At 33.4% G+C, this 18,313-nt stretch overlaps 1 protein-coding gene across 1 annotated transcript in view; it reads left to right on the top strand.

Moving 5' to 3' along the window:
* Window positions 1-3,076, top strand: part of LOC136417008 (retinal homeobox protein Rx1-like) — a 42,923-nt gene extending 39,847 nt beyond the window's left edge. The window contains exon 3 of the mRNA XM_066402487.1: window positions 2,334-3,076. Within this exon, the coding sequence (XP_066258584.1) occupies window positions 2,334-2,708 (375 nt within the window). The 3' untranslated portion in view covers window positions 2,709-3,076. The remainder of the gene's footprint in view (window positions 1-2,333) is intronic.
* The last annotated feature ends 15,237 nt before the right edge of the window (window positions 3,077-18,313 follow it).

The raw sequence follows: 18,313 nt of genomic DNA, 5'->3' as shown, positions 1-18,313 counted from the left end.
TGCAATAAACCAGTAAAGGGCCAACCTAGCTTTTAACCTAAACATTACGCTTTAAAACGATAGGTAGCAAGTTACCGACAAGGGGTTCCGAGTAGAGGTACGCCACTGCCTGGTTTGCTCAGTTTTTGGTATTCAAGAACTGAGCGAAGCGGCCAAGGCGTTTTTTCTCATTACTCGAGAGTCGATCGCATTTTGGCCTATGGCATTTCCTGATTTTGTCATTTTGATTAAATCGTTTTTTTCTCGAATTATTTCCCACGGAGACTTGGTTGAACCGCTAATATCGTGTAGTGGCTCGATGTCAACTTTGTCTTAATTGTACTTGTATATATCGATACTTTTCAAGTCAGTCGGAAGTGTAATCAATAAACTTTATTATTGTTAAACGTGTTGTTGATTAATTTTGACCAGAAAAGTGCCCCTGAGAGTGCGACTTAAGGGTGGTCCGGTCCGGACGTGAGTATCTAGTTCCTAATTGTCTTGAGCCCACAAGTGGATACAACAAGTAGGATCAACCAAACCATTTTTAAGCCTTCATTCTGGACCAGTATGAGGACCAGTCTGGAACAGGTAGAGAGTTTAAAAACTCGCAAGTTCCCTGGTAACGCAACGTTATAGACATTAGAATCGAATCAATGATTACACTTAGAGGATAAAGTGTATACGACTATAATTAGATGAATTGAAAAGTAATTACTAAAACACAGACGATAGATACACAAACAGGTGGTTATAAATTATATTTGCTTACTTTGTCAGCATGTCAAAAAGCTATATATTTAATAGTAAATGTAAGTCCAATTTTATATCCATTTACTAGATAAACACCTGGGTTATTTGATAATGGACGTAGTCTGTTTTATTAGCCGTATTTCCATCCCTTGTTTCATAAATATTATCATCAATTGTAATTTTGATGGCAAAGGACTATGAAGTGTGATGGTATCTATACTTTTATTTAATATTCCTCTGTCATAGTTTATGATGAATTTTATTTGGACGATTTACGTATTGTAATAAGGTAATCGATGTAATTGTTTTTCCAATTGCCCAAAGTACTCGGACGGTATTAAAAATTCGAATGGTTTATGACATTAGCAATGCAAATAATAACTACTAATGTTCTTTGGCCATTCATCAAAATGCAGATGAGAAAATATTAAAACACAATTCCGTGTAATCGCTATAATATCTATAATGAATAGTTAGAACATACAAGAAGTCCCAACAGCGTAAAAGAGTTTAAAACCGCATTAAGGTTATCGGCATTAAAGTTATAAATATGTTCTGTACATTTGAGGGGACTATTCAGACTTTTTTCGATTTTTTTGAAATGATACCTCACCCCCTGAAAATTACGCACTATTTTCAGTTAAAACTAACTGAGAATAACATTCACCATTTACCGAGGGCTCGAACAAACGCCCTTGTTAACATTTCTTTTTTTTTTTTCAAGAAAGGTTAACAAGGGTATTTGCCCGATCCCTGCGTAAAGGGTAAATATTATTCTCGGTTACTTTGAACTCAGAATAGTGTGCAATTCCATCGCTTCAACAATCCTTACTTGTGTATGAGGCGTTATCCCGAAAAAATAAAAAAAGACTAAAAAGTGTGTTGATCTTAACTCACATTTTTTTTATGGAACGTGGAACACCAGTAGAAATTTTTAATCTCTCTAATGTATCTCTCTAAGCATCTCTTCTTATTATATTTTTGTCTAACAGATTATGCTTATGGAAAAGTAATTTTTCAACGTATGGAGCTATGAAAAAAACACCCCGTAATAATTTTAATTCCAAATCAGTATCCGTTATGCCCTAGACAAAATTAAAAGGAATTATTAAAAAACTCAAGTAGACCGACTGTCCAGATTTCGTTGATACCTAAAAAGGTAGTGACAGTTTTTTCTATGACCGTCCTAGAAAATAAAACTCCCTTTCTTGATTTAGAGGAAAAGCAACAATTTTTCTCCCTAGCGAGAAATATACTGTTACTCCCTAGAAATCAACAGTATTTGCCTCTCTACGCATCATAAATATACAATTATTGTCACAAGGAGAGAGGAAAATGCTGTTGCTACTCCCACTGGTCTTTGACATTACTGATTGCGTTTTATTTGCTCAAATAACACCTGCCTTTTTTTCTGGTCAAATAGAACATATGTCGTGAAAAAACTCACCTGCAGAGATACACACCTCTGCAGAAAAGTGCCTTTCGCTCCCTCGAATGTGGATGCCCTACGCTTCATGCCGGGACTCCAATTATTGATGGCAGTAAAAGCGGCACTTGCCTTTCTTTTTGTGCATATAACTATTTCATTTCCCTCTTTTCAGGTCTGGTTTCAAAATCGTCGGGCCAAATGGAGAAGGCAAGAGAAAATGGAAGCTGCAAGACTGGGATTGAGTGATTACCACGCCGCTGCCTCCCTCTCCAGGGTGGGAGGTTCCAGCCTCACTCTCCCTATGGATCCTTGGCTTTCTCCACCTTTACTTTCGGCACTCCCCGGGTTCTTGAGCCACCCTCAGACAGGGTATCCCAGTTACCTCACTTCGCCCATCGCGACGGATCCTGCACGGCCCCCTCCGGTAGCACACTCCCATTCACCAAGTGCCCCTCCGCCAGAACTTCAAAGAAACTCCATAGTGGCGTTACGCCTAAAAGCAAAGGAGCATGTAGAAAGCATTACAAAAGGCTTGCAGACTGTGTAATTGTGTATAGGTCGAATGTGACGATTGTGTAAATATAGCGGCTCACTTCTTGTAAATAGTAGAATAATGGACTCGTTGATGTGGCTCTTGTGTGAACTGGACACTTCCTTCTCACGTGTAGTACAGGTTAATGACAGAAATGAAATTCGAGAGAATCATTATAATGGCTGCAATCTAATCAAAGCGGGTCAAATCTGGTGTTAACCTGTTCATGTAGATAAACTTTCTTATGTTCCTTTTTTGATAATTATTGTACCAACCAGTGATTGTATGTGTATATTGTTTCATTCAAAATTTGAGATGTCCGAAATAACTTACATGTTATTATGTTTCCTCTGGGAGGAGGCAGTTTTACTTTAATAATAAATATCAGTCAAGTATTACTTATATTTAAATGTTGTCTTTTTATTTTTTCCCTCAGTCTGATGGTTTAGTTAAGCTAGGTCAGTTTAACCAAGTACATCTTGAATTTCTGCAGAGCATCCCATACCTTGCTTCTTGCATTTTTTGCTTCTTGATGTTAAGAATTAAATATGCAGCGACATCCTCTGGCAACAGTTTACTACACTTATTTCGTTCGCTTTTGTCTGAAATCGCTGTAATTTCACTGACAAATTAAAGCGATAATCTACACTAGTGCAATTATCAAGCACCATAGTAACGCACTATTACACTCATGATATTTTAATTTTGCGACTATTCCATTCTCCAAGATTTAATTTATCACATTCTCACATTAAATAAATTTCATGCAACAAATTTGTATATATTCAAACAACATAAATTAAATCTAACAGCCACAGAATATGCATGAAAAAGAGCACAAAAAGCTCATTTCCGAGAAACATGCAACAAACATGTGTTAAAATAAATCATTTTTCCTCTCTTCGAATATTTTTCAAATAACTGTGAACTATTGCTTGTGGTATTAGGCAATTACTCAACGTTGATTTACATGCTTTAGTTCACAGTTCTGTTTTTATCACTCAACGCGTTTATGAACTCTTAGAAATCTCTTTCCATGTTTGGATTCTGGCATTCTGGATGATCTGGTATTTATAGTGCACAATGTAACTTTGCCTTTGCTACTGCATTGAACAACCAAATGAACAAACTGGACCAACGGCCTTCATTCTCCCATTCATCCAAACTGGCTTTCCTTTTATAAATATTTTAAATCAGCAATATATTGATCTCTCTATAAGTTACTGGTTTTATTGCTTAAAACATATAAAAGTACAAATTTCTTTTCCGGTCGTAAATGGTGGAAAATGAACGAACTTTACCAATTAAAAATTCGGATAGGCACACCATTTAACTGGCAAAAGGGAATACCAAGATCATGCAAAATATTGATGAGAAAAATTCCTAAAATAATTCCCGTCTCAAAATATATTTTGAGGATTATTTTCTTAAAAAAATGCGAAAATGGTTCATTCCCGAAACGCAGGATTTTGGGCTATTGGTGATATAGGTTACGTCTTGGTTACGCCTCATTTTTACGAATATATTTTGCCCCAAACGTTCAAAGCAATTATCGACTTGTAGGTCCAACTCAGATACATGTCTGTACCACCTAGAAAATTACTCATTCCAAATTTGAATTCAATATCTCTTTTAATCTAAGAATTGTAAAGAAACTGCTGAGAACCGCTTTCAAACGTGAACACATTAGGTTTCAGCAGGGAATCTCTGGACATATATTTATGGAAAATTTTTTGGTATTTTTAGATATGCTATATAAAATCGGCCTACAAAGAAATGTGAATGAGAAACATTTTGGAACGCCTGTAGAGATGATGAATGAGGTGAATTCCGGAAGTAGGTTCATGTTATACAGAAATTGACCAGATTTTTCGTACACGTTATGAGGACAAACCTACTGCTATTGTGGAAATTTTGGTCAGTTAGCGAGAGCGTTGCCTTACAGAAAATAAATCGAAGAAAGTGATTAATGAAAATTAATCTCAAATGAGATTTCGTGTCAAATATAAGCGGAGACTTGCTTTCATACATTTGTATTTTGTTCAACAAGTGTCATATCCATTTTTAGAGTTTCTATTATGTAATATTTTCCTGTTTCACTTTCAATCTATCCAAAATCGTACCTCAAAAAAAAAGAAAATATTAAATTTATCTAAAAATGTCCAATATAAGCTTAAAAGATAATATAAGCATATAACTTGAAAAAAAGCATTTAATTATAAAACATTAAGGCTATTTTGGCAAATTCCTATAAGAAAATTTATTGCCGCATACGAATCTACCGCATAAGAGTATAAACTAGGAATTCGACCTCTACAATGGGTCAATATGTCTTTTAGTTTTAGAGCGAGCGAAAAAATGCTATACGAGACTTATACCACAAGAACTGAGCATATTTTAAAGGTGTTTAAAAATATGCAAGATGTTTGAAAGAACTGTATCGTTCCTAAATTCACCGAACATGCATAATAATGATCTTCCCTTATGAGGAGAATGGAGTGATTTAAACTGAGCCAAAAGATGTCTTATGATTAAAAATTAGGTGCTCTCTTCTCACGGCAACTTGCTTCCCAACTAAGCGATGGAGGTAACCTGAAGCTTCACATTCAGCTCACATTAGCTTCCCATTACAGCCGAACACAATTAAAACGGTTAACCTTCCAATTAATATAGGCAATGCAATAATCAAGTTTAGGCAATAGAGACGAGATCAAAGGGCCCTTCAGTTTTAATTTCATTTTATCTAGAGGGTGTTTAAAGACTGGCTAAAGCAATAAAATGCTAATATGTGTTTGTTGTAGGAAATCAACCGTGTTACTGGCACAAATTGATTCTAAGTTCACCAACCGTAAGACGCTCAACTTAAGGAACTTAATACACTTTACGTTTCTTTTCCGATGCCCTGTTAAGGGGATTTTTATTTGACACCTACGTTATTTAATGATTTTGTCTGATTACGGGATATTTTACTTATTTTTGAACGTACCTAGAAATGAGTGTAATACAATAAACTAAAACCCTACTTTGATTTTAAATATTATCTTCCATGAAATTGTGCAATTACATATTACGTTTTGTGAGTCATACTGTTACCTATTATGGCCTAATATATGGGAAAAGTGGTATACCTCTCTGGAAACAATAATCTCCGCCCATGATGAACAAGTCTTAACAATATAATCCATCCTCAAATCCTAATAAGTCGGATCGGCCCTTACTCCATCTCGTAGCAGTTACTCTAACTCACATACTAGACAACTACGTATCGACTTCTGCGAATGTGCTCCAGAGGGGAAACACGCAGGGCGCAGTTAAAAGCTTGAATTTATAACTTCTCGTTTTCGAAACGACTCACAGATGGCACTAGCCTTTTTGAGGCAGTAGTTTCATCAATGTGAATGGTTTGAGAGACTAGATCTAAGAATAAGGTAGAAGCTTCTATTAAGGTAGAAGAAAAATTCTATTCTGAGAGAATAAGTGATGCATCAAAGTTGTACTTGGAAGCCAAAATTTTGAACAATCAGAAAGAGCTAAACGAAGCGTGTCAGTTCGCAGGACGAAGAACTTGGTTACTGCAGATTTACAAGAAAAAAATATTATTCAAGAAAACTGACTGATTGTCTTAAAATGCGATTTGAGATACCACAATTGTAATATACTGCAAATTTCATGTAAGCTATTAATTTGAGCAACTAAAGATTATTGCGGCCCTGCTTTTGTTGGGTACTCTGTATGATCGAAAATAACGGGAGCGCAGGGAAATATAGAACACGTATTTCAATGAATTTTTCTAGATTTGATAAGTTTTGAGAAAAAACCCTTATTCCTTGTATTACCCATTTCCACACTGTATTAGATTTTAAAATTTTTCTAAATTGCTTTAAAATCTGGATCTGTTTTTGTATGTATTCTATTGATAATACAAAATAATATAACAAAAATAATTATGTGCCTGATTAATTATCGGGAAGTTTGACTAACTACTTCTGTCGACTCGAGAAACACTCTGTACCTAAAATTTGCTTAATGAAAAATAAGAATATCTCCACGTTTAGACATAACACATATTAAAAAAATCTATTTTAATTTTTAAATTAAAAGATTTGTATGGAAAAGTATAAAAAAACCTTTCATGCACAAATTACAGGATCGTAACAAGTACAGAAATTTTAAGATACTAGAAGCATTTAGCTTCTAATCGCAGATATCTCTAACCGTTTTCAAGACATTTGTTAAACTATCGAAAAATGTGTGTGATCTTCCATGAATTAACCTGGGATTTCTATGACTTTCTTTTCAGATATGAAATCTTCATAATATATTGTATATTTGCTACATAGATGGTATATAAGAATAAAATGTGAAAGAAAAATAAACGGCCACTGGTAGGAGGAGGAAAAAGGGGCAGAGCCTAAAGAGAAGGACTCCTTGTAGATTTAGTGAACCCTGTTACCAGTTTATTTATGTAGGACATGCATATGTAGATAGACATATAAGGTGTCCCAAATTGCTTACCCCTATGGGCTACGTATGTATGTCTAAAGGGTCCGCCTTTGGGAGCTGACATCATCTGTATATGGAAAATTACAAGTTTAATGTATTTTTGAAGTTTGTACTTTTGTTTTATGGAGAAAACCCGACGTTTTAAAAATATTTTCAACCTGATACGACTTCCACTTACACCGGAAACTGACCATTCCTTCATTTTTTTAAATGACATGGCAATTTTTCCAATGAAAATGGGTTTGTTGCCAAAAATAAACATAAGTTTCATAATACAACGAAATACCGATTCTAGATTGTTTTTGATTTATTTTGATTTTTACGATTTCTTCGACACTTGTAGAGGTTTCCTAAAACCCAATTATCTATGAAACTATTTGATATAAATTAATGAAATAAATTTTAATTTTATGGAAAATTAACACATTTTTATTAATAATTAAAAAATATAAAAAATACTTAAAAATGTCTTTGAAAAAGAAAATTACGATTTAAAATTTCTAAATATTATAATGAATATTATATTTAAAATGTCGGGTTTTCTCCATAAAACAAAAGTACAAAATTCAAAAATACATTAAACTTGTAATTTTCCATATACGGACGGTGTCAGCTCCCAAAGGTGAACCCTGTATGTATACGCTGTGTACGAAAAGTCCGGCAACTCTCAAATATCTCGAAAAATATGCAAGTTATTAAAAAATATAATATTATATAAAAATTTAAGAAGTTTTAAAATTCTACCATTCTGCGGTATTCAAAAATATAATACAAAGTACATCCTAGAGCAGCAATGAATTGAAATTACGTTTTTTCTTATAGAATGGCAAACTTTTTATGATTTTTTCTGATTAACCCTCACATTCTGCACACATTTCATGTAACATGTTTTATGGACAACTTTAGTGGTTCAGCAGAGATAGCAGGTATGAAGAAAACCAAACGAACTTATTTTTAATGGATTAAATGCTCAAAATGTGCAGATGTGACAAATCTAATGATTTAGATGGACATTCTAAGTATCATCAATAAGGACGATAATGGCTTGTCTTTTTTTGTCTAATTGATCTAGTAATTAGCTTGCTGTAGTTAATGCATAAAATGAGTCTTTCAGAAAGAGAACCTATAACTTTGCTTATAATAAGAGGTTTCGGTGATAAACAGAGATCGTTTATTAAATAGTTCTCTTTAATACTACTTTTGTTAATAAAGAACTAATAGGGAAATGTACAGTTTTAAGAACCATTCGTAGATTCGCAGAAACGGCAAGTTGCAATGATAAAGTTCGTTCTGGCAGACCACACGCGACAAACAGTAATGAAAATACCTTAATAAATATATACGTTGCTACAGTTTGTTGAAGATCCACAATTATCACTAAGAAAAGCCGCGGCACAAAGTGATATTCCGTTTAACTCCAACAGAGCCATGTTAAAGACAAACTATTTTCACCCTTATAAAGTCACTGTCAGTTAAAGGTTTTGATCGAAGCAGAATGGAATTTTGTGATGCGATGATGCGTAAATGGGAAGAAAATAACGATCACTTCAGCTACATTATCTTTTTTGATGAGGTAATTTTTATGCTAAATGGTGTTATTAATCGACAAATTTTTTCGCTAGTGGGCAAGAGAAAATCCCTACTGAATGCGAGAAACACACACACATCTTCAGAAAATCGATGTGGGGGCCAGAATCGTCGGAAGAACATTAATGGCCTTTTTTTTAAAGGAATTTAATAACGGAGATGTATCTTCAATTGTTACAAAATCAAATTTTACTAGCAATTGTCAACATAGTGGAGCTACATTTCAAGCGTCCATGATTCCTGCAGGATGATGCATCTCCTCATTTTAGATGATTCATTTTTTGTGAACCTACTAGAGTGGTTTAGAAGCATATGCACATTTTGAGCATTTAATTAAATAAAAATAAAGCCTTTTTTTCATTTTGGGCTACAAGTGTGAGCTTACTTGGATTATGTATTTCCCAGTCAGTGAATAGGCCGTGGGGGTGAAAAAGAATGGCCCCCTAGATCACCGGACTTGACGTCCCTTGACTATTTTCTATGACCCTACGTAAAAAGTACTATGTATGACATAAAACCGACAAATTTAGTTAAGTTGAGGAAAAACATTATCGAGGAATGTTATCTCATTATGGGTAAATCCTGGAACATGATATTGAGAAAATCTATTACAATTTAGCGCATAGTCAGGCAATTAAGAGGGCATATTCTGAGCACTAGCTTCAATAAAAATAAGTTAATTTACATTAAAAAAATATATTATTTTTTATTCTACGATAACTGCTGAATCTCTAGAGTTAGCCATAAAACATGTTAAATGAAGTGTATTCAGAATGTAAGGGTGAATAAGAAAATGCCATAAAACGTTTGCCATTCAATAAGAAAAAACATAACTTCAATTCACTGCTACTTTGTGACGCAGCTTGTATATCTTTGAATGCCGCCGATTAGTAAAATTTTTAAACTCCTTAAATTTTTATATAAGCTATTTTGTAATAAATTATATATTTTTCGAGATATTTCAGGGTTGCCGGACTTTTCATACAAAATATAAAAAATCAACCTCTCAATCCTGTCCTTGTTTCTTGAGAAACTTTCCATTATCCATTCAAATTTTTTCCATTGTCGTTTCGTTCTACTCTACAATCAACCTTTCAATTTTTGTCCAATGTAAAAATAGCCCTTCGTTCGTTTATTATTGCAGACGTTGCCAGTGGGTGAAAACGTTATATTGGCATTTTTTGTAGCAGAATCGATAGGGGTCATCAGATTCTTTCCATATGATGTGCAATTTTAGTGTTGCTTAGGGAGGTCACATTTTGGGTTTTTGGCATTTTGGAAACAAGTTGTGTAGTATACTTTTCCTGTGTCTATAGCAATATAAATTGTAAAAAAGAAATTTTTACCTTCTGTACTGAAACGGCCACCGGGCTTTTCATCTCGGTTTGTTTCGCTGGGTTGCTATGGATACCTGCTTTAAGCCATAGAAAATAAGTTCATTTCATTCACGTTGCTTGATACTACGTGATAAATGAAAATAATAACAGGAACATCTAGGGGCTTTTAAGTCATTTTTAAACCAATAAGAATGCAATAATTTGACACGCACAAAAATCATAGAGCAGAGCTAGATAGTAAAACTACAACGTTATCCGACTTAATGTAAAGAAATAGCCACTCTGACACTTGCAAATCTACCTGGTATTACTGTCTTATCGAATTACTCCTCAAAGGTGCGACATACTGCCACTTCCTTCCACAATAACAATGAAATGACTCAATCAAAATTACACTTCATGAGATTTTCACTGCTAAAGCTTCAACTCGAACAATACTGGATACCATTTCTTCGGCATCGATACATTTGAACCTTGGAATAAAGAATGTTCCTTAAAGTTGTAAAAACAGTATAGTCAATAAATATTTCTAGATACCTTTGTTAGGACTAAATTGTTAACACTCTGTTAACTTTAATATCAAGCTAGCTTCCATATAAACAAAGAATATGAACATCAGTAAAGTGCTATTTTAATATTAGTATTAAAATGAGCTTGTAGTTAAAGCTAATAGCACATTAGTAATTTACAATATGCAGAGTATTATTTAAATACGTGGCTAAACTTCAAGAGGTGATTCTTTAAGTGACTTTAAGATGAAAAATTTATATAAACATAGATCCGGTAATGTTTCGTTTTCAATATACAAGGTGTCAAACTTTTTTTAAATTCCTTATACATATATTAAAAAACTCCTAAATAACAAAAAGGTGCAAATTAATATGACATTGAAACTTAGTGACAGTTTTTAATATATTACAAAGGAATTTTTTTAACTAAAAATTGTTTTGCTTTTTTTTACTTGTGGCGTGCACATGGATAAAATTAAACAAGAAAACGCTTTGTTAAAACCACACAACACAACCACAATCACACATTGTACGCATTTTTTTAAATTAAAAAAACATGTAACAATAAATAACACGAAATTTACAATAATTGCTGAACTTCAACTTCAATGCAAGCATTAGTTCGTTTTAATATTGATTGCCGAACACGTTGAAATATTCTCGGCATATATCTTATCTGATTACATGAACCCCGATCCGTTGGATTGATTCTTCTTCAGTATGGACCGAAGTTCTATAAACGAAGGACTTTATATGACTCCAAAGGAAAAAATCTAGCGAATTTAAATCTGGTGACTTGGGTGGCCATGACTCTGTTATTACAAGAAAAATATAAAAGTTTAAAAAAAGTCAATGGCGCATAAATAACAATAATAATCATAAATAATACTGCAAAATGTCACCAAAATTTGCTAGAGGATTATTAAGGTTTTATGAAAAAACGATTTTGCAAGAAAAATTTAACACTCGTATTTTGAAAATGAAACATGACCGGATTTAGGTTTCTATAAACTATTCGTCTTAGAATCACTCAAAAAATCACCCCTTGAAATTTGGTCACGTACTTGAATAACACCCTGTATACAATATATTAGGCAAACTAATCAACTACCGTTCTGGAAAAGTTTTATTGCGCAAAAGTTCTTTCATAATCTAGACATCTTCTAGTCTCAAAATTAAATAAAAAACTACCTGATTCGCAATATACCTGTGGTTTTATGTTACCTACCGAATTTTGCTGGAAGTCAGTCAATAAAGACATAATTCCTCCGTAAAACGTTCGAGAACTGATTTTATCCCCCTAAAAACCGAAATGAAATATGAAAACGTGCACCAAATCCGAGAACACTTTTTTTTTAATTTTGTGGACGCAATAAACGTCGAGTTGTAATATTAAAGTTCCGCAAATTAATTTGTCGAATTTCAGCAGAGTCGAGAGTTTATTAAGGACAGAGTGTGACGATCTAAGTAAGTGTTGATCTTGTCCGATCCGAATGAATCAGAAACCAATATCCGAGGGTGGATATGAATACGGATGAAAGAACCCTAAAGCGCAAGGGGGCGCAGTGTCGCATTCAATCGACGTTCATATGGTAATCGCCTGAAGAAATCCGTGCACAATGGCATTAGACCCAACTTATTACGTTTACATTGATCTCGAGGTTTATATTTTTTGTTGCTTGTTTGTCTTTATATTTAGTTTTGCACGAGAGATTAGAGAACTTCGGAACGTTATTTGAAACGCATTGCAAATAAAACGAATGGGGGATTTGCTGGTTAAATTAAAATACCGACGGGTATTCTAAATTATTTGCTTCGTAGTATTGGGTTCTCTTAGGGGTAAATTATTAAACACATTCCTTCAATTAAATTAAAATAAGCAGTAAAGTCGACTGATGAAATTTTTATTCACAAACTTGCTTTGTGCAGAAAATATTGTAGAAATTTCCATACGGTAGCCTTTTTCATCATCGTCGTCGTCGTCGTCGTCATCGTCATCATTATAATCAATCATCATCAAGCCTTATCAGTCACCACCATCAAGTGCCTCCATCTTTCCACACGCATTGCACGAGGTTGATGATACCATATAATACAATATACATTCGTTGCACCTTTTCTTATATCAATCGGACAGTACTATCTCTATCTAACCAAAGAGTATTCCTTGCCTTTTTAGTTCTTTAACCTGTTTTATATACAGGGTGTCTCAACTCTATTTAGACGTTAAATATCACCGCTCCTGTACATATCAGAAAAAAAAATTTCAGACAAAAAGTTCGTGGCTTAGAAAATAGTTTTCAATGAGAATTTACTCATATGTACAGGGTGGATCAAAAGCGTACTTTTTAACAGTGACATAGTAATTATGTTGCTCTGGTTGTTGATAAATCACACGAGACTATAAAAACATGCCCAAGTAATATTGAACTATTTTTTATTTTATTTTCTCAAAAACTATTAATGTGAAAAAAAGTTTTATATACAGGGTGAGTTTTTTAAGTGTGTAACGTAAATATCTTTGAAGTTATGAGTTTTAGAAAAAAAGTTTCAAATAAAAAAGCGATTATATGAAAGGAGAAAACTTTTGGCATCATCACTGTTTCGATTCAAGGTCATCTTCAGGCTCTAATCAAGGTCAACTTTGTTTTTTCAAATGGAAACCCCACATTTTTTTGACAGATCCTGATTTGTTGTTCAAAACAAACATGTTTTTACTTGAAACATTTTTTTATTCATTTGATAGTTTTGGCACCAATTGACATTTTTAAAGAATTTTGTTCTAACGAAAATGCTTGTATCGATACATTCAAGAGAAGAAATTTAAAAAAAACATAATTTTTAAACAATTCAATCAAATAAATGTTCAAAATGATGTCTTTCTACTTCAATGCATTTAGCGATCCTCATTTTGAATGATTGTTGAATATTCAAATATGTTTCTGGTCGGATAAAGAAAGAATAAAAAAACGTAATAAATAGATGTTTTATCAATTTGTAAACAAATAGAACCCACAGTCCTACTCGCTTACAGTTTTAATTCAGTTTTAGAATAATAAATATTGTAAAATGGCAGTGCGATTTTCAAAAGACGAAAAAATTGAAATTATTTTTGCTTATGGCGAATCAGATAGAAGTTCTACTGCAACGGTGCAGCGTTATGCCGAGCGTTTCCCACAAAACGTACTTCCGTCACGGACTTTTGTCAATAAAATTGTTAGTTTATTTCGAGCAACAGGAAGTGTCGAAACACAAAAAAGAGCACGCTCAAAGACTGTCATTGAAAATGAAGACAATCAAATTGATATTTTAGCTGCCATTGCACTTGATCCTCACGTAAGTACTCGCCAGCTGGCTGAAGAGTCTCGTATTTCACAAAGTAGTGTTTGTAAAATTTTTAAAAATCATAAGTTTCATCCTTACCACTTCTTTCTTCATCAAGAACTACATGGTGACGATTTTCAAAACAGAGTTACCTTTTGTACTTGGGCTCAAAGAAAAATCAGACAAAATGATGATTTTTTCTCGAATGTGTTGCTTTCGGACGAGTCTGGATTCACAAACCATGGGCAAGTTAACAGACACAACATGCATTACTGGACTGTTGAAAATCCCTATTGGTTGCGAGAGGTGGAAAACCAGCGTCCATGGACTGTAAATGTTTGGTGTGGCATTGTAGGAGAACATTTAATTGGCCCTTTTTTTATCGATGGAAATCTTAATGCTGCAAAGTATCTCGATTTTTTAACACATGACTTGCCAATACTTCTGGAAGAAGTAAATCTAAATCGACGAATGACCATGTGGTATCAACATGATGGGTGCCCAGCTCATTATGTAACAGTTCGGGAAAAATTGGATGAAATGTTTCCCCAAAAGTGGATTGGTCGTGGTGGTTATGTTAACTGGCCAGCACGTTCACAAGACTTAACATCTCCAGATTTCTTTCTTTGGGGGTACTTAAAAGAAATTGTCTACGCTGAAGTGCCAACAACTGCTGAAAACATGAAAGAAAGAATAAAAGTAGCTTGCCGTAACATTCCACCAGAAACATATTGGAATATCCAACAGTCATTCAAAATGATGATCGCTAAATGCATTGAAGTAGAAGGACATTATTTTGAACACTTATTTGATTGAATTGTTTAAAAATTATGTTTTTTTTTAAATTTCTTCTCTTGAATGTATCGATACAAGCATTTTCGTTAGAACAAAATTCTTTAAAAATATCAATTGGTGCCAAAACTATCAAATGAATAAAAAAATGTTTCAAGTAAAAACATGTTTGTTTTGAACAACAAATCCGGATCTGTCAAAAAAATGTGGGGTTTCCATATGAAAAAACAAAATTGACCTTGATTAGAGCCTGAAGATGACCTTGAATCGAAACAGTGATGATGCCAAAAGTTTTCCCCTTTCATATAATCCCTTTTTTATTTGAATTTTTTTTTTCTAAAACTCATAACTTCAAAGATATTTACGTGACACACTTAAAAAACTCACCCTGTATTATTCATTAGGAATTTAATGAGAAATTCAAATCTTCAATAAAATACAGAGTGTTCCATTAAAAAAAATGAACTAAAAGTCAGAAAGTACACTTTTGATTCACCCTATACATATAAGTAAATTCTCATTGAAAGATGTTTTCTAAGCCACGAACTTTTTGTCTGAAACTTTTTTTTCTGATACGTACAAAGGTGGTGATATTTAGTGTCTAAACAGAATTAGAACACCATGTATTCATAAATTCCATTAAATAATATTTTATTATCCTGAGTATTAAGGTGTTCCTTTAAGGACGTCGTTAGTGGTGTGTAAGTCGACTGCAGCTGAGAAATGCCGAAATTCTTAAAGAGCCCACTTAAGGAACTTGTAAGGTCCATAATAAAGAATTTTGAATGAGGAAGAGATAACCATAACCCTTTGCTGCCCGTCAAAGAAATAAATAATGCATCTATCTAATGTACCATACATACCTACTCCGAGGATATTGTAGCAATTTCAACGTCGCTAACTAAAGACAAATTTAATTAAAGTATTTAAAAAAATAATAGAAGTGTTTAATTAAAAGTATCACGTAATTATCAACCAAGGGCAAGCCACAATTTAAAAATTCATTTTTTTAATTGACATCTTTACTTTGGCGGCAACTTGAAGAGAGCAGTAGCTCCAGAAACGGTGGTCTATGCCACTAATTCAACAAGAAGTGATCTTTAATACACAATTTATTTTGTTTAAATAGAGTGAGATGTTTCCTAGATGCACGGTAATTAAATAAAAAATGAGAACTTTTTGGAAATGCCCTGTAATTTTTTTAATTGTTCAAGAAACAAAAACCGCCAAACAGATTCCGAGATATCGACCAAAGCCACCAAACAATAGATTTTGTTAAGTACATTCTTCATCAGCAGATCGACCTTATTGCTTTGCGTAGCAGATATTTTGTTATATTACGATAGTCTATAATAGGTATATAATCTACGGCCGAATCTATAAGATAGTTGTTGGTGAGTTGGCACATTTTTACCTGCAAATCTTGATTCATCATTTCGTAGGTCAAGCGGTCGGACTATACTCGAATGCTCGTTCAACGTCCAATAAGACCAGCCAGATCATCTTGTTGTGGCTGCCTTTCATGAAGCTATCAATAATCTTCAGAAGTTGGATTTCTGATGAATGGAACCTCTGAAAGTCATAGTGTTCCCTCACGGTCTTTAGGAGTGTCTGTCAATCCTCTCAAGGTGATTGACAACCTTATTAGCCTCCCATAACGGTGTTGCTGGAGATTGTTACGCCACTGATCATAGCAAAAAGTCATCTATGCGCGGAGGTATAAACTTCCTGTCTTTGCCCTATTGTTGAGAATTAGCACAATAGCCTTGTTGGACAGTGTCGGAACCTGATAGTGGCATTGGCAACAAAGCAAAGGGTTGCAATTTCTTTTCTGGTCAGATTTGTAGAACCTTTGTTCGAAATTTTCTCCGATGCGATCGGTTTGATCAAGTCCCACCGTTCCTCAAGGTACTCCCCCTCATGTGTCATAAGGTTTGTTTAATTTTACGGATATAACGAATATCTACGCCACTGTGCCCAATTAATCTACACACAGCAAAAAGTAAATACTTGAATTAAATATGAGTATATTGTACTGAGCATTTTTTGGTTCATACAGGGTGACTCTTGAGAAACTATCGATACTTCTATCATGGAACAACCTTAGTAAGACGAATATCGAATGAGCATTAAACAATTGCTCGCATTTTTTATTGCTATTACACAGAGAGTTTTACACATTTTGTCGAAAAATGGTTTTGGCTATAAGTTTGTAATGCCAGTTGCTTTTTTTCATTTTCTGATGAAAAAGTACACTGTTGTGTATGAGTAAGATCATCATTCAGCATATTCAAGGTTAAAAAAATCCAGGACCGTGTTAAAAAAATTTAGTAGGTTTTTTCCAGTCCAAAAAAATCACTCTGTATACGAATTTTTTAAAAAGCGGTATACAGATTTGCTAAACGTTAGATGAACAAATACTTATACCCAGTCAACAAATTTGTCACATTTTTCATTGCTTTGTAAAAAAACGAAGTTTACGAAAATGCTACAGTTTTGGATTTTTGGATATACCCACCATACAGTCTAAAAATTTCTATTCTGAAGATATCTTTAATTAATATTTGGTAATGGTAAATAGCACATTTGCATTTCTTATGTAAGTTTTTTGAGTCACTTTCCAACAATAGTAAAAATAGGTATTTTTTTCTTTTCTCTCGTTATTTTATTTTTAAAATGTTATGTATGTCTCAAATAATTTTTTCCGTTACAATTCAATTAAATATTGCAGAGTCTTACATTTTATTATTAATTGTAATATTTGATTTTGAAATACAGTATATTCAAAGTAAGGATGATAGGAGTATTTAAATATCTAAAACTGCAGTATTTTCGTAAACTTTGCTTTTTTACAAAGCAATAAAGAGTGTGACAATGTTGTTGACTGAGTATAACTATTAGTTCATTTAACGCTTTAGCAAATGTACATTTCACTTTTTCGAAAATTTAAATACAGGATGATTGTTTTGGTCTGGAAAAAAAACAACTAAATTTTTGATGATGGTCCTGGATGTTTTTAACCCTGAATACATGGTCTTACTCGGACACAACAGTATACTGTTTCACCACAAAATGAAAAACAATAAACTGGCATTACAAAGTTATAGCCAAAACCATTTTTCAATAAAATGTATAAACAATGAAAAATGCGAACAACTTTTTAATACTCTTTGGATATTTTTCTTAGTAATTTTGTTCCATGGTAGAAGTATGCACAGTTAATTCCTCATGCCTCACCCTACATATCTATAAGGTGATATATCTTCTTGAATTGAAAAAGTCAATTTCTTCGTTCTAGTTTTGACCGTTTTATGTTAAGAAAATGTGGTACAGAAATAAAGCTTCAACATGCATTAAGTAATTCTTTTATTGACTCGAGAATGCCAAATTATCATGTTGAGTACATACTCGTATGTTACATGTAAGATAAGAAAATACTTAAAATAAATAGGCACACCTGAATTGATCTTTTATTAAAAAAAAATGCTCTATTACCCTCAATTCGTCTTATATTCAGGAAGCAGGAATTAACTTTTTTGTGCAAGTTTGAAATGTGACCAACAGTAAA

This window comes from Euwallacea similis, chromosome 26 (assembly GCF_039881205.1).
Source record: "Euwallacea similis isolate ESF13 chromosome 26, ESF131.1, whole genome shotgun sequence".
Taxonomy (NCBI): Eukaryota; Metazoa; Arthropoda; class Insecta; order Coleoptera; family Curculionidae; genus Euwallacea; species Euwallacea similis.
This window is presented reverse-complemented; position numbering and strand designations above follow the sequence as displayed.